A 17,654-nucleotide genomic window follows, 5' to 3' on the forward strand; every position below is an offset into this window, starting at 1 on the left:
GAACAATGGACCTGTCTTATTATTTTCCCATCCCATGTGCCCTGGATCCCAACCACGCACTGTAGCCTGGAGCTAGTAGTAATACAGAATTGTCCAAAGTTTCTTTCATACTCCACATCATACATATATATATATATATATATATATATATATATACACACCCTTTTTACTGCAAAGCCAATATATAGATATTTTTTTCACCTTATTGCATCTCAATACATATTATTGTTAGTATAAATATATATAAATACATATACAAACATTAATTTGCTTAAGTTGTACTTATACCTACATTTTATTTGTTCAACAGGTTTCTAAAAGTAATATATATATACATACATATATTTATTGATCTTTTGTTCATCATTATCTTTTGAAACTTTATCTATATATTTGCTAAACATATTTGCTGTTCTTTATTTGTACTTATCATTTTGTATTTATCAATCTCTTGTGTTTACCTTCCTTTTTTCTCTTTATTTACTACTTTTTATGTATTCTCTTTTTTTTCTTTCCCTCAATATGTTTGCAATTTTCTTCACTGTAGTACATTTTTGTTTGTCTTTCTGTATGTGTATAAATGCATTAAAAATAAATAGATAAAAAAATATATAATTTTGCTATTTCAAAATTTTGTCCTGGGAAAACCCTTGAAAATTCCAAAAAAGTGGTGCTTAAAAAGTGCATGAATTATAGAAAATCCTTAAATACATTGCTTAAATCATTTACTAAATGCATGAAAAAATTATTAAATAAAATATTTGTATTCATAATTAACAAATAAAGATTTTGTTTTTATGACATCTCAAGTAAAATGTGCTTGAAAAGTCCTTTGAGTTTAACTTTGAAGCATCTGTATGAACCCTGTTCAATTACTCTTCTGTCTGGGTATTGAGTAATGTGTTTATCAAACAGATGTTCTAAGTCTTGGGTTATGTGGTTGTGTTTAGGAAGTGAGCTACTGTCAGGGGATGAGCCAGATTGCTGCAATATTACTCATGTACATGAATGAGGAAGATGCATTCTGGGCCTTATCACAGCTTCTGACCAATGGGAAACATGCCATGCACGGTGAGTGTTGTTGTGAATATTTTTGAAAAGAAAGAACAAAATGCTATTTTAATGACCTCTGTCTTTTTTGTGGTTTCTCACAGGGTTCTTCATTCCAGGGTTTCCCAAACTGCTGCGTTTTCAGGCTCATCATGACCAAATACTGTCAAAACTCCTCCCAAAGCTGAAGAAACACTTGGTGAGATTTCTTTTAACCGCAGTTGTTAGGCTTAACATTTATGTAAGCAAATTGTTTCTCAGTTCTTCAAATGTCATCTTCGCCGCAGGATAAGGAGCAGATGTCCACTGGTTTCTACTCAACTAAATGGTTCCTCCAGTGTTTCATCGACAGGGTGAGAAGTAATTTACATTAGAAACTTTACACCAAGTATGAAAAGTAAGTCTCTCACTTACAGAATGGTAAGGGGCGAGTTACGTACCAAACATTTTGTATAAAAAATGTCTTCAAATCCCTAATCCTAAATAGATATTCTTTTGTCACCGTATTGAATCAATACACTGAACCCAATATTTTAATTGATATTGATTTGATGATTTTGCAATTATTAGTGTACAGTATAGAACATAGGTTCTGAAGTTTATTGCATAGTTTGATTCCAGTGTCTGTAGATATTCTACTTGGACCACATGCAACTTTATGCTGAGTATGCAGGGCAGAGAATGACATCACTCACTTGCAGCAAAGTTTTCTTGTGAAAAAAGGCTGAAAACATTATCCCTTGAAATGTTTATATGGCTGGGTTAAAACTCATTGAAAACATTATGGCTTGTATTACTTATTCTGGTGCTCTTCAGCTGCTGTTTTATTTTTAGGTCTTATTGGTGACTCAAATGTGTTATTTTAACTACACAGACACCCTTTACACTCACCCTGCGTCTATGGGACATCTACATATTAGAGGGAGAGAAAGTCCTCACCGCCATGGCCTATACTGTTCTCAAACTGCACAAAAGTAAGTGTGTGTACTATATTCAGATGAATCTTTGGGGAGATGTAGCCTATTGGTTAAATCTTGGCTGATATCTAAAAGGTTGAACCCACAAGGGTTGATCCAGGAGCTTCACCATTGTACCTTACTTAACCTCAGGTTTTTCCAGAGAGACTGTCCCTATATCAAGTGTATTGTCTGTTTCTATGGGTAAAAGTGTCAGATAAATTACAAATTAGTGTTTGTCTTTCATATTGGCAGTGCAAAATAAAATTATTGATGTAAGTTACTGAATGTACTGTCGAAATAAGTTGTTTCTGTGTGGTCTGGGCTGGATAGCTCGAAAGAGTGGGTTTTACTGGAGTTCTAGATGAGCTTTCTAGACATATCATCAGCCAGTTGTCTTTAAATGTCGCTATTTTGAGAATCTTTGCTTGGTTAGTATTGTCCATTCACATTTAAAGCTCCCTTCTTCCCTATCAGAACACCTTCAGAAGATGTCTCTAGAGGACCTCAGGGAGTTTCTGCAGGAGCGCATTGCTTCCTCCTTCACCGTGAGTGATGATGTTGCCATTGATCAACTGCAGTCATCTATGTCCGAGCTTCGCAGGATGAAACTCGATCTCCCTTCTCCAGGTAAATGTCAAAATATCAGAGTACAATTAAAGAATTGGAAACCTAAAAAAAGAATTCTGCCATAATTTACTAACCATCATGTCATTCCAGACCTGTATGACTTACTTTCTTACGTAGAACACGCATGAATATTACGGGCCCTCTTTTAAATACAATGGCAGTGGATAGTGCCTCACTGTAGAGCTTAAATGACCCAAAAGTATCCTACAAGTAGTCTCCTGCATCATATTTTAAGTCTTCTGGAGGATGTGAGAGACGACCTGAAATTTCCGTCATTTTTCAGAAAACATCTTGATGTCCATTGCTTTTAGTGCATTTATGAGGGCTGTAAGAAAAGCTTGTTTGTGAGTAAAATTTTCATAAATAAAACAAATTTTTATTAGGTCCTTATTTATGCTTTAAAGTAAGGCACTAACCACAATAATAGCATTTTTATTTAAAAGATTTGCGCATTTATTTTCCTTTGTGTTCCACGGAAGAAAGTAAGTTAAATGGGTTTGTAACAATACATGGGTGAGTACATGATGAAAAAACTTTATTTTAAGGTACCTTTGTTAATCTTCTGGTTGTTTGACTTTTGTGTGACTTCTGTGTAATACTTGTGTTTTGTCTTGTCTGGGATTACTTTTAAGCCAAGGGAGATGAGATCCCAAATATACCTCTGGGCCAAGAGCGTCCAATAGTGCTGGTTCCAGTCATCCAAACTGAGTGTGTGTCCATACCACCACCAGCCACATACAACAATCCAACCTCAACCAAACCACACACCGAGGACATCACCACCCACAACCAGAGCAGCGATACAGTTACCTCTTCCATTAACCGTCCACCCTCCCCTCTACCAGAGCACACCCAATCTTCCAACCCTTCATTGTCACAGGTTACGCTTAAAGACACAACTACCACATTGAAGATTCAAGACAGTGCCCCTGAACAAAAACCAAATCTTCTTCACTTCCCAGAACTTGAACAAGGGGATACACTCTCTTTGAAAAAGGGACATGTCAGTAGACCTGTCTCAGCGGTGTCTGAAGAGTGGCCTCCACCCTACCAGCCACCCATAACCGATTCTTCCAGTATACACTCCTTTAATCTCCCAGAGTTGCCACCTCCACCTCATCCCTGCATCGAACAAGAAGTTGAGGTTTTACCACTAGAGGGAGACATCCGGTTCAATCTTCCTCCACCACCACCACCAAATACAGAACCTCTAGATCTAATCTTAGAAGATCCATCTTCATCGCCCTCCTCATATCGAGCTCATCGGCAGCTAAGCAAGTTTCCAGTCAACTTATATGTTCCTCCATCCTCAAATGACCGCCGACCTTTTAACACATCCCATTACGACAACATCTGGGAGGCAGAATGCCAGTCTGTGGATAGACTGTTGGAGATGGCCACCATATTGCCGCAAAACTCAGACTTGGGTGTCCAGAACCCCACCCTTCCCCTTCATTCAGAGGACACCTTGTCTCTTACTCTACCGCCCCCATCCATGTTCTTCTACTCCCCAGACTCTTCACCCCTACCTCCTCCTCCAACCCAATGCATCGAGGAGTCCAACAGTCGGGCAACTCCAGACTGTGTTTTCCCCCAGCCACCAGACAGACCTTTCCTTGTACCTTCAGTCCCATCCAATTGCATGCTTCTAAACCAGACTGTACAAGACATGGGTCAATCACGGCCCCCAAGGCTTCCGCCCAAAAAATTACAACCCGCAAGGCTTTCTCCTGTAAACTCGGATTCAGACTTCTACCGAATGCATGTTCCAAGTCATTAGTTGCTGTACTGGACAATTATTTCCTTCAAAAGCAAGACTCTTTATACCATTGTTACAGTGAACTGAAGGTGGGTTTCTTCTTTTGGGCTTTTGTAAAATTCTGTCCATCATTACTTAAGTTAATTCTGTACATTTGCACATATGAGAATGACCTTAAATATGTAATGAGCTGAAATGACAATTTCAGCTTTGACCCTCTTGCTGCTGACCTTTCGAAGCGACAGCCATTGACCACCAAACAGTTCAGAAGATGTATTAATGCCAATGCTGAAATCAAAACAAGACTTTCTCTGCAGCGCTTTTCATGAGGTTTTCAAGGGACACTTGATGCTGCCATTGAGCAGTGTGTTGATGCACCAGCACTAGTCACGAGGAAGCTCCTTTGAGCTTTGTGCAACTTGTAGATCTTATGTTGCAATAAGTGTTAAGGGGCAATGCACTGCTCAATGCCAGTGTGAACCGCTGCTTTGACCACCACATTAAACGCACTGCAGAGAATGTCTATTTTAGCGCTAGTACAGTCAACAAAACATACTATGAATTGTCTGGTAATCATTGGCTGTCGCTTTAAAAGGTCAGTGGCAACGGGGTCAAAGTTGAAATTGTTTGAACTTGAGCTTCGTGTTACAACGCTTGAAAGAAGTGCAACACGGCATCGCTGTAGATTCACTCCGCAGAGCTCAATGTATTCGGCAATGCTGATGCAAGTCATATGGAAGCTGCTTTATACCACAGATCAAAATGGGATGCTTGTATGTTGTGTTTGTGTTTTATCAGTGTCTCAAGCAGATTTGTTGCATTGGAAACCCCTTTTCTGAAATGAAGCATCTAGTTGTAGCTGTTATTATTAGTCACACTTTATGAGAAGATGAGTAACCAATCTTCCAAAGAGTCTTTATGTGGGTTGATGTGCTAAATTTGTCAATTATCTTTTCGCTGGTCACCATTGTGGCAGTAAATATCATCACTATTTTAAAATGGTGCTTAAACACAAGCAATGCTATTTTCAAGTAGTTTTGAGAGTTGAGAAAATCAACTTGTCAGAGGACAAGTAATCTTAGACTGGATTTCAACTTGAGGGAAAGCAACTTGATTTGACCTCATGTCCATACATTTAATCAGTCAGCATGCCAACATCAGCTCTAATTTTTTTATTGGATTGCTTTTATAAGTGTTTTTTGTTTCTTTTGAAACTGTTACATTTGGAAAATACACTGAAGCATATACATCATTCATATATGTAAAAAGAAACAAATCGTATCATATTTTGTAAACGCAAATAAGAAATTCACCACACTCAAGAGCAGACATAGAGGTAAAAGGCCTTAGTATTACACAACAGAGAATTTGAGAAGAAATTCCCTCAGCTTGAAGTCCTGTAATACATACACTTCCCTGTAGTGACACATTGTGATTGATGATGATAGACAGCTTTGTCAAAGTACATACAGGGAAATTGTAAAGCCACCCAAGTGAAGATGTAACATTCAATGTACATTTTTATAGGATTATTTTATTGTTTGAAGAACAGTATTGTATGTTTTGCACTTTGTCATTGGGGGTTAAGAGCTTTTATTTAATTGCTTTTTATATTTAGCTTCTCAGGTCAAATGGTTTCGTTGTTTTATCTTCATGAGGGAGACCGGTTGAAAGTTTTGAATGTTCTCAGTTGTGATGCTCATTTGAGATTTGTTTTATTAACAAGTGCTTAAAGAAATTGTTTTTGTGCAACAATGAGACGTGCAAGGTAAAGTGGAGTTTTGATTTTAATATTTACATTATTGCTGTGATATTTTCATTTTCACATTCAATGGTAAACATAAAATATAATTCCAGAATCAGGTACTACTTTAGAAATTAAAATACATTCAATTGCAAAAAGGCACATTAGGAACACCTTTTAAGTGCAAAACCACATGGCGAACTTGCCTCAGTGGTAATAAGCATTTAACAAGGACTTAAAGTGATTTAATTGAATAACCATAATTCAATTGTTTTACCTCCCAGAGAAGTATCATTGTATAATTTACATAAAGTACTGCATAGTAAGGTAAAGCTCTGAAACAATATTATGCAAAATGCTTACAGTATAATAGACCAGCTAGTTCTTAATATACAGACAGGCTTGATAGGATATGACACATACTTTCAAAGTATATATCTTCAGAAAGTGCTATTGCTGTCAGAATGAATTCCACTTCAAAGTGGCTGCTCTGAGAGCCTAGGCTTTGTACATATTGCAAGGACGACACATGTTCTGTATATCATTTAAAGAACTTAGGCCATAGTGTCAAATCCAGACAGGAGCTACAATCGGAGTTGCATAAAGAGAGCGATCTGAGAAGCCGTACTCTCCCTCAGCTTGGCATCGTCCTCTGAACCTAAAGCCACTCCTGGTAATCGTGTTGAGCCGTTTTCTCCAAGGATACAAGGCAAGCTGAGGAACACCTTGGAACCGATTCCACCCCATCCCTGAATCAAGAAACCACACAGAGGGTCACAATTTTAAGTACAGTGTTTATATCTGCATATTACCCTGGGATAGAAGCATTTTAAAACTGAAAAAGTTACTTCCGCTTTAAGTTGCACATATAGATCTACATCTAGAGCATATATTCAACAGGGCAAGAAACGTACCTCAGCCAGTGTAGTGACGGAGTGTATTTTCTTTTGGTCTGTAATGATAGTGTGAGTGATGTCAGCAATTGACAACCCAACTGACCATGACCTCTGACCTCTACCCTTCAGCATCTCTAACGCCCTATGAACATATCGCAAACAACAAAGCTCACACCTCATAACACAATCACAATATTCGTCCTTTAATTACAGTACATGCACTGACCTAAAGATTTGTAGGTAACAAATAACGGCACCTCATTCAAATATGCCATCAACACAAAGTACTTGAAACATAGCTGGTCTGTGATTATTGTAATCAATACCTGTCCATTAAGGCTTTGGTGGAGTTGGACACTGGGGTTAATGCTTGTAGCTGGTCCGTTCCTGGCCCCAGATTACCCCACAATGCCACTAATACACGATGAGAGAGATCAGTCATATTCATAATTTAAAATCTCCAAACGCACAAGACAAAGCTACAATTGTATGGGTGACCTGTCGGTTACAGAATGCAGTTAACAACTATAACAACTTCTGGCCAACAGGATGTAATAAAACGTGAGGCTAAGAGGCTATTACACCTCATGCGTGCATTCATTTTCAATAGAGATACAAAGCCAACAAACCTGAAACTACGTTGGGTCCAAGCAGATACAGAAAATGACAACGCTATGGTATAAATAATCAATGTCTATTTATACAGTGCAAATAGCACATCTTGTTGACAAAGGCTATTTACACTAACTCCGGCCACCTTTGCTGTGACCAAGCTGAAGACAGCCATGACAAATTTCTTAGTGGTCAACTGCTTGTAAAATGAAAGCAGGCATATTTTAATCTTTCGCGATGGGGCAGAGACATTGAACAGGTTAACGTGTTAGAAGTTTAGTGGGTTAAGAGAACTAGTGGTTACTTTTCGTAAGGTATGGGGAGGTTTAGGGGTATGGGTTGATGTAGGTGTCTGTGGGACTGTACTGCAGACTTTTTTTGTGTGTTTATTTAATGCCATCATACTGAATGTTTAAATACTAACAGGAGTGCAATAGTATCTGCCACTATTTGCACTAGTGTTAAGCATCCATCACTATTTGTGATGACTTTGATTATTGTGCTGCTTCACACTTGCACACTAGAGGAAAAGGATATAGCTGCAGGCATAGCTCCAAAAAGGGGTTGAAGCTCCAAACCCTTTCCCTTACCTTAACCGTGAGTGGAGTTGGTGCAACCCCCTTTTGGAGTAACCCTGGCCTCTTTTGGAGATTTTGCCCTCATTTCGAGATCTCTGGCCTTCAGCTATAGCTACTTAAGTGATTTCTTTTGCAAAGGTCCCATCTGCATCCTGAAAGACCACTAAAAGGCACACCCACTTCAAGTTACACCCCCTTCAATGAATCGTTGAAATGCTGATATATTTTGGAGGTCACATTCATTGTTTGTGTTTATTTGGAGTCCTGCAGCAACCCAACACCTTTACCCATCCTTAATCCTAAACCTAACCATAATCCTACCCGTAACCACAAAGATTAAAATTGAACAGTGTGTCAAATTATTAAATATACAGCAACTTAAAAGTTCTATAGAATTCAATCATTTCTCACTAGGTGGCAACAGTGAGGAGAAACGTGGTTAAAATGATAAAAAAAAAAATATATATATATATGCTAAGCTAATATGCTAATGGGTTAGCTTGTGAACTAACTGGAGAAAACAGAACGGAAGTTATTCTTTGTCATATTTACATAGAATCATACAGCAATTGCATAGGAGTTTAAAAGTGCTTTCAGCCAATAGAATTGCTTCGTGATCCACTGGGCGTGGGTGTGTCCTTGTCATCTTGTGGGACGCAGACAAATATACTTGCATGTTTTAGATGCAATGCCATGGTAAAAAGAAATTCAACTTTTAAAAACATGTCTCAAGACACCAGTTTCTGCTTTATTCCTTGCACTGTGTCTAGATTTTTTTTTTAGCAAAAGTATGCATTCAGTCTGAACAGCATTTAGCTTTTTAACCACAAGAACAGGTTCAGTCTGCAGAATCCTGTCAGGCAATCCACTTACCCTTGTTCTCTGAGAGTTCTCCTATGACCCATGCCTGTTTGCCTGTGTTATTAGCCACCAGTGAAATATTGATGATGTGAGACAGTCTAACCGAGTCCAGATTACAGCCCACACCGATCACTTGAGTGGGCAGCATATTGCTCTGTCTCCAGGCAACATGTGTCATAATGTCCACTGTGAACAGAAAGGTCAGAAGTCACACACATGGTCTGCCTATAAGAAATGCAAGACATTGCTGACTGATAAATGATTTGGTCATCTCCTTAGAACTAGATTGGTAACCTCATTGTATCTTGTGACCAAACACCATGACGTCATGTTGCAAGAACCAATGACACTTGGTTTTATTGACCTAGTCACCACATTTGATTTCAGCTATGTGATAATGACTTAATTTCCCTCTGTTAATCACACAAAGTGATTTCAATGTCATTAGAAGACTTGGACTGTAGACATGAGTCGCATCGACTACTTTTACTGTGGTTTTATTGTTTTGTTTATGTCCTTTTTATAATAATTTTGGCTACACAAGACTTGGGCAAGTTAAGTAATACTAATCAATCTGCAAGCCATAATTAACCTCAATTAACACCACTCAGCTTTTTTTGGGACAACGAATGACAAAAAATGAAAGTTAGGGTTGAGTTACTAACCCGGTTGAGAGGCGATGAGCAGCACAGCTTTTGGACTCAGCTGGGCGAGATGAGGGATGATCCCTCGGTACATGTCTACATTAGTCTGCACTACGCTCACATATGACTGCTCATCACTCCAGGCATTTGCTGTGATGACCACCACCTTAGATGCTGCAGAGGCTGACAGGTCTAGAAAAACAAGAGGAAAAACACAAGCTTGTAAGAGATCTTTGTGCGAGAAAGTAACTTTCCTGGCAAAGATGATTAGGAACTACAAGCATGTAAAGGCATTGCGGTAATGTACATTATCTGATGTTAATAAATGTACTGGGTTTGTTCAAATCCCTAACACCCTGTATAAGTAATGGTAATAGTGTTGAGTAGATTACTTATGAAATTGTAATCAGTAATGTAATATTTTACATTACACTTTGTATATAATCTAATCTGATTACTTTTTTACAAGTTTTAATGAAAATATTATTTTAGTTGTATTAAGTAACATTAGATATCTGTTATTACCTAAGTAAATGTAATCAATATGTAATCCATAAAAACTAACTGTAATCTTCACTCTCACATTTAAAAATGCAATTTCATCTAATTGCAAATCCTTGCTTTTTTTAAATCTGATTACATAATACAAATTACATGTAGTCCATTACTACCCAAAACTGGTAATAGAGCGCAACAGTGCCCATCCACCTTTTTTAGACGTCTGGGTTCCAGAAGAGTTTTTCCCATTCATCTTTTTCACTAGGGATTTCATAAAATCCTTCATAAAAGCGTTACAAGTCATGAACCAAACCAACCAATTAGGAGGATGTTCAAACTTTAATTTGAAGCAAAAATGTATTTGACAAAAAGACAAAAGGTACATGACTAAATACTTAACGTCTGTCATGAGGGGATGTAATACAATCCCAAGAAGATGTATTGATTTAAAACCAGAGAAGAACCATTGATTTAAATTTTTGATTATAAATATACAAACAATATATTGTAATTTTATTGCAAAATATTTAGATATTTACAAATATATATACTGGTGGCCAAAAGTTTGGAATAATGTACAGATTAGGAAGGAAGTTTGTACTTTAATTCACCAAAGTGGCATTCAAATGATCAAAGTATATTCAGGACATTACTGATGTAAATAACAGCACCATAATTTATCATCATATCTAGACAGGCCTCATTTCTAGCAGCCATTACTCCAACACCTTATCCTTGAGTAATCATGCTAAAATGCTAATTTGATACTAGAAAATCACTTTCCATTATATCAAACACAGCTGAAAGCTATTTGGTTCATTAAATGAAGCTTAACATTGTCTTTCTGCTGAAAGGGACAACTTCTAGACATTTATCACAATCGCACAAAGGATAATTTTTTTCCACCTATGATGTGTGAAAATGACTCCCATTCAGCAGACATGCCTGATGTGGGCTCTTAGCACTAAACTGACAATTTTCCAGTCCAAGTTGAAAATCCTTCAACGACAGCATATCCACAGTTTGCTCAGTCATCCTTAGTTTGCTCAGTCATCCTTAGTTTGCTCAGTCATCCTTAGTTTGCTCTGTCATCCTTAGTTTGCTCTGTCATCCTTAGTTTGCTCTGTCATCCTTAGTTTGCTCTGTCACTCACCGACCACCTGGCTGCTCTGAGGACTGTATTATGCAAGTGCTGTGCGCACGGACGAGTGCAAATGTAAAGTTTGAAGCAGAAAGCACTCGTTTGTGCACACAGCACGTGCATAATACAGTCCTCAGAGCAGGTTATGCAGGTGGTCGATAAGAATGAGTAAAGCGTAGATATGCTCGGCGTCAAAGAATGTCGGGAGCGGGCTATTTTCTCCAGAAATTCAGCTACTAAACAATAAAAAATTAAAAATAAAGCTTATACTATCAATGAACAACCTCTGAGCTCACAATAGACCTGTCTTTTAAGATTTTTACAGTTAGTCATTGTTAAAAATGTATTCGCCTACAGAGAAATTGAATGGATGAATTGGATTTTTACTCTGAGAACCAGACTGTTGCGCTCTATAGGGTCTTAAGAAACACCACAAATTATGTCAGGATGAAATTATGAATTTCATAAAACACATATTTTTATGGATAATCATAATTATTAATATCATTTATAATAAAAAAGCACCTTTTGAAACCTCAACATTTGGCAAATTGAAAATCTCCATATCCATTGTGCCACCTTTGGTTGAACTCTCTGGTATGTCGATAAAAACAAGTTTGTCAACACAGCTCTATGAGAGGAAAGTATGACATAATGCATCATTAAAGCATGGTTACGTACTCACAAGCTATTTGTTAATCTGCAAACAAATCAACGATAAAGTAGTTACTTTCGCCATAATGCTCAACACAGCAGCAATTCCCAAATCTCCCCCTCCAATCACAGAGACTTTGACCGCTTGACCAGGCAGATTAATATCTATAAGAGAAATGTGCAAATATATTGTGATTTTGAATTCACAAAAGGGGTAATGAACTTGAATTTAAAAACGAAAGTCACAACAGGCATGTCAAACCTTCATTCACTTTGAGATTAGATACATATGCCAGTAGATCATTGGGGTTCTCGCCTTGTCCAGATGATTTGGTGCCCAGTGGAGGTTCCTTTTCAAATTTATCGATCATCTCCACTAGAAGACTGCTGACTGTTGACTTGGGCTGTAGCAGAGACATCACAACATTTGCAGTGTGCAACACTTTCTTAGTTCCTGAAGTATTTTTTCTATAAATTTTTTCCATAGGGCTTTCATAAAATCGTTCTAAGCCATGAACCAAACCAGCCAGGTCTGAAGTAAATCACAAAATTACAAACATTTATTTGAAGCAAAAAAAAAATATTATTATATATATATATAAATAAAAAGGTAGATGACTGTGTACTTAACGTCTTTCATGAGGGAATGAACTACGATCCCAAGAAGCATTGCGAATTATGTAATCGAATTAAAAAAGGATTGATTTAAAGATATTGATTTGAAGTATCAAAAGAAAATATTGTAATTGTATTACAAATTATTCATATATATATATATATATATATAAAAATACATGAGTAGTTTGAGAGTGTAGCAGGACCGATTCATAGCGTCATTCATAGAGCATCATAGGACTGGTCAGTTGCTTCATAGTAGTGCCCGACCGATTTTTTGGTTGGCCGATGTTTTCAGACAATATTAGCCTTTCACAGATATATTGTATCGACATATATGTTTACAGATATGAAAACTTTTTTTTCAGAACATATAATGCAGAAAACAATGCTAGGGGTTCTGCAGAGTTCTAGAATGCTGACGGTGGTTCTGCAGACTGTGCGGAGTCTTCACGGTAAGTTGGTAACTAGTTTGTGAAATGCATACTGGAAAGTTATTAAACAATGACCCCATAATTTTCCCTTGTCAATATAACAAATATAATGTTAACCATGTCACTCATGTTTATCACAACTGTTTCCTATGTTTTCCAGCTATAGTTTGTCAGTGTAGTCAGTAATGCAGCAGATTGAAAGGCAAGTATCAGCGCATCTTTTTGCAGCTTGCAGACAACAGTGCAGTGGTGGATTCTGTCTGTTGAGTGTTGATTTCACGCTATGCTGTTACCTAGTTGGTGAGACGCAATGCTGGAAAGTAAATAAATAACGTCCATATTTTCTCTCCATGACAACGAGCTTATAGCTAACTAGCTAACCATGTAGCTACTTTCATACCTTGTCAGCTGAGTGGAAGCTAATGTGTAAACATGTATTTACCAAACTGTTTTGTTCAGGATTCACAGTGTGGTACCTTTCAACCGAATAATTCCAGTCTTTGCATTTACAAAAATGTAATATTTAAAAGTCTGGTTTTTCACCATTGAAAGTTCCCCCTGAACTTGTATAGCAGAATACGGTGTAACACCTTTGTTGCTGTTTATCTCTAGACTAGGTAAGTGTAAATGCTTCTTGTTTTACAACCTAACAATAATTGACTGGCAGTATTAAAATAGTCAATAGACTGATACTAAACAGTACTACTGATGTTTATTTAGCTATTTATTTAATTTGTATTTATTCTTTATTTAAATGCTGAGCAAATGGCTGATAAACAGTACGTTTGTTTATTTAGCTATATATTGTATTTAAATGTATTCTTTATTTTCTCAGTGTTCATTTCTAGTATTGGTTGACAATGTATAATAATAAATGTCAAATATTCTTTGATAAAAATATTTGTTTAAGAAAGTAGTCTTCTGAGAACCTTTGCATAGTCATATTGGTGCAAAATCTGTGCACATTCCACATAGAAAAGGTCCGTTTTCATTCCAGCTCAAAAATTAACTACATCCGACACCATATCGGTAATCTGTGAATTTTTCCCCCTCTGAAATCGGTATTGGTCTCAAAAATCCCATATCGGTTGGGCTCTACTTCAGAGCTCTTTTGCTGCACTTTGTTTGCCGTGATTCTATGATTGGTTGATTGTTTCTCTTCTGGATCACTGGTAGTGCAGTTATTGACAAGAAAATCTACTATTTAACACATATTAATAAAAAAGATATATAATAATAATAATAATAATATTTTATATATATAAGGTTAAAAGAATCGGGCCTGATGGCTTCAACAGAAGCATATACCATCGGAGGTCATGGTAGGTCTGTCTCTTTAAGTGTTTATAAGTTATCCTTAAATACTGATTTGCCAATAGATAAAATGAATAAGAGTTTTACTTCAGTAACCACACTCTAATAAAAAAAAAAACAGTTCAGGTACTGGATGCTGATTGGTCAAAGTTCGGATCCTGATTTACTAATTATTTTAAAAACACATGCATCAAAATGAAACAAATCCATTAGTTGAATCTAAACCATTTTGAATATGAATAACTTAATTCCTGAGTGAAATAAAGTTATATTACGTGATCCCAGTTGTGCAGGCTCGGCAGGTGTATTCTACCCTTTGAGTCGACATGTTTACCCTCCCGTATGACCATGCTTGAAGTGGGTCGCAGGAAACAGATAGGTGGTGTGAAGGGAAAGGAATCCAAGAGCCACAGAAGGATGGGCAGGTTATATGAACGCTCTGTGAATACATCATCATCCATTGAAACACACTATAGCTGAAAACATAAAGAGAGGCCTGTTCAACTACTTCATGTTTTGCATATTCCTTCATTATCAGTCTCACCTTGGTATCTGACTGGGATGTTTCCAACCAGTTTGAGCAAATCTTTCTGTGAACTGTCACTAAATGCTGTAAAAGGTGTAGGGGTAGTGAAATTAATTAACTTATCGCAAATAACATGTACAGTACGGACATACAGACAGACAGGGTTCAAAATACAACATTATGATAATATATTTTAGTCTCACATATTATGGCATTAAAATTATATCTGTATTAAAACGACTCACTGTAGGTTTCAGCTTTTATTATTATATCAGGATGAATGCGAGACACTTTCTGCAGCTCTTCAATGGCAACATCACGAAATTTATACTAGTAAAGAAATCAAGAAACATGTTAAAGTAAACTAATTAACACATATATAAAGGTTTTGTAGTATACATGCAATTCCTGACACAATGACTGGCGTCTTCAAACAGGTTCAACCAGTGGCATCACCATTATTATCATATTCATTATAATCATTCATTATTTTAGAGTTAATTGCACGTGATCAAACATAAGATAACAACCTTAGAGAGGACTCTCTTGACCGATTCCGCATTCAAGTCCATGCTCTGTGTTTAATAAAAGTCTGTCAGCGGTAAGGCACTTGAATCTCAACCGGACAATAATGTGAAACTTCCGCAAATATATTCCAGCTGATGTCTGCTCTTAGGTACGGTAACCCGAGAGGACTTTTCCCAAAGTTTACCCCATAGAGATATGGGCGGGGATTGTCTGCACGAAAGTGTTTTTTAATTAGTCAGATACAATTAAATTAAATAATATTGTCAATTCGATGTATATTAAAGTTTATTTAATTATCGTTCAGTGTAGACCGCTGATGAAGTACTGCATGGGCATTTCGGCAAGGGGACGCCACGCGAAGGGTAGTTCCAAACAAAAGTAAGAAAGTTATTTATTTATTTTTTCCCCAAAGAGCCCTTTAACAAAGTGTTATGCCATGCTCCCTTCAGACCCTTCAAGTAATCCACATCAAGAGCTCTGTCTTTCGTAGTGTGTAGGGCACGTGTTACTTTCCACAGCGCTGATCAGGTTTGACCAATCACATTAGTTTGCGATTATACAATGATGTATTTACAAAATAATCATTTATATAGATTGCCGGGGTGAATTTAATTTCTGAGTTGACATATTTATAGATTGAAAAGAATACACATGTAGTGTAAAAATGTCTACAGAAAGCATAACAATTTGTCTGAGATTTGAATGAGATTTCGGAATTTTCAGCCGCTATACGCTATCTAGAGAAAGGTAACAGGAAATTATTATTTTCTTATTTTTAGCTTAAATAACTGGATTTCATTGACTGTGATTACTGCATCATTCGATGCTGTTTTGCATTTAGTACATACACGTTGACTTTATTAAGAGCGAGGAACATTGTTCGAAGTCGTTTTCCGTGAAGCCCCGCCTCCTAGCAACTAACCAGCAGTGTTTGAATGGACAGTTGAGATGTTATTCATACAGCGGCTCCAATCATACCAACTGTGATCATGGGCGGGTCTTGCTGAATCGAAGATGTACGGCAGGGGTGCCCACACTTTTTTGTGTGATGATCTACTTTTAAATGACCAACTCAATAATCTACCAACTAAAAAAAACACAGTTTCATTTAAAATAAGAAAATGCTTGTTGGGACTACTGCATGTATCCCTAAATGGAATTCATCTTCTAATTAATAAAAAATATATAATAATGTTCAATGTTGATATCATTCAGTTTTAAAACTAAACCCAAAACACCTACAGCACAATAGATTACAATAGCCAGGGCATTTACCTTATTCTGATGACGAGTAAATATTGACCAGGCGAGGTTTTGTTTATTCAGTTGCCATGACAACTAGGTTTGCGCATGGCGCCTTCCAAGGACTTCTGAGAACAGAGTGCGAAATTGCGATGCTACTGCCCAGATTAGGCAAAACTGTCTGACTCCATTCAGTTTTGCCTAAACCGGGCAGTAGTATCGCAATTTTGCGCTCTGTTCTCAGAAGTCTTGGAAGGCCAGTATGCGCAAATTTAGTTGTCATGGCAACTGAATAAACAAAACATCGCTTGGTCAATATTTACTCTTCAAGTGCAAGTCAGACAGAAACTAAAAGAAGGAAAGACATTATATTTATTTTTATTAAAATTTAACGAAAGTACATTTAAATTTTGTGCGATCGACTGACCGATCGCGATCGACGTGGGGCACCTCTGATGTACGGAATAACTTTATACATTAATTTAGAAGTAAAGCAACTGTCCTCAAACTTTTTGTAGCGCACAAAATGTTGCACAATTTAGACTTCCTTATCAACCATAGGCCTCAGAGCACATTAACTATGGTATTTTAAAGGAATGCTCCGGGTTCAATACAAGTAAAGCTCAATCGACAGCATTTGTGGAATAATGTTTATTACCACAATAATTTGAATACGTTCATCCTTTTCTTTAAAAAAAAGCAAAAATGGAGGTTATGAGGCGCTTACAATGGAAGTGAATGGGGCAACATTTTTGTGGCCACAGTGAATATGATATATGAATTGTATAAAAACACTTGCATTAATTCTTGTCAAAACTCGTGTATTATTTGAGCTGTAAAGTTGTCTAGATCGTCATTTTTATTTTTAGAGAGATTGTTGACATCATTATGCAATGGAGTAGTGAATGGCTATAACTTTAAACAGAAAAGGTCAGTAAATGAATTTACAACCCTAAAATCATGTTAACACTT

At 36.9% G+C, this 17,654-nt stretch overlaps 2 protein-coding genes across 3 annotated transcripts in view; one reads left to right on the forward strand and one right to left on the reverse strand.

The window, feature by feature from the left end:
* Positions 1-4,419, forward strand: part of LOC127638339 (USP6 N-terminal-like protein) — a 37,635-nt gene extending 33,216 nt beyond the window's left edge. The window contains exons 9-14 of the mRNA XM_052119817.1: positions 951-1,071; positions 1,155-1,249; positions 1,338-1,403; positions 1,925-2,024; positions 2,484-2,636; positions 3,269-4,419. Of these exons, the coding sequence (XP_051975777.1) occupies positions 951-1,071; positions 1,155-1,249; positions 1,338-1,403; positions 1,925-2,024; positions 2,484-2,636; positions 3,269-4,416 (1,683 nt within the window). The 3' untranslated portion in view covers positions 4,417-4,419. The remainder of the gene's footprint in view (positions 1-950; positions 1,072-1,154; positions 1,250-1,337; positions 1,404-1,924; positions 2,025-2,483; positions 2,637-3,268) is intronic.
* A 2,278-nt stretch (positions 4,420-6,697) lies between these two features.
* LOC127638340 (ubiquitin-conjugating enzyme E2 variant 3-like) lies at positions 6,698-15,571 on the reverse strand. 2 transcript variants are annotated; one of them, XM_052119818.1, is made up of 12 exons: positions 15,443-15,571; positions 15,158-15,242; positions 14,931-14,996; positions 14,662-14,825; positions 12,286-12,427; positions 12,100-12,188; positions 11,895-12,000; positions 9,752-9,922; positions 9,099-9,272; positions 7,362-7,449; positions 7,054-7,177; positions 6,698-6,888 (listed from the first exon to the last, which is right to left on the reverse strand). In XM_052119818.1, exons 1-12 carry the CDS (start codon positions 15,482-15,484, stop codon positions 6,724-6,726), a joined length of 1,416 nt encoding a protein of 471 aa, XP_051975778.1. In that variant the 5' UTR covers positions 15,485-15,571; the 3' UTR covers positions 6,698-6,723. The 2 variants fall into 2 exon arrangements, with proteins under 2 accessions (XP_051975778.1, XP_051975779.1); XM_052119819.1 differs by lacking the exons at positions 7,054-7,177; positions 7,362-7,449.
* Positions 15,572-17,654: the final 2,083 nt, after the last annotated feature.

The sequence above is a fragment of the Xyrauchen texanus genome, chromosome 46, assembly GCF_025860055.1.
Source record: "Xyrauchen texanus isolate HMW12.3.18 chromosome 46, RBS_HiC_50CHRs, whole genome shotgun sequence".
NCBI classification, from domain to species: Eukaryota; Metazoa; Chordata; class Actinopteri; order Cypriniformes; family Catostomidae; genus Xyrauchen; species Xyrauchen texanus.

What these genes read in the sequence shown, in the direction of transcription:
- LOC127638340 (XM_052119818.1), bottom strand. Translation starts at nt 15,484, where the DNA reads ATGGACTTGAATGCGGAATCGGTCAAGAGAGTCCTCTCTAAG. An exon ending in AGAACTCTCAGAGAACAAGG is followed by an intron (nt 7,450 to 9,098) that starts GTAAGTGGATTG and finishes ATCGTGTATTAG; the next exon opens with TGGCATTGTGGGGTAATCTG. An exon ending in ACCAAAGCCTTAATGGACAG is followed by an intron (nt 7,178 to 7,361) that starts GTATTGATTACA and finishes ATATGTTCATAG; the next exon opens with GGCGTTAGAGATGCTGAAGG.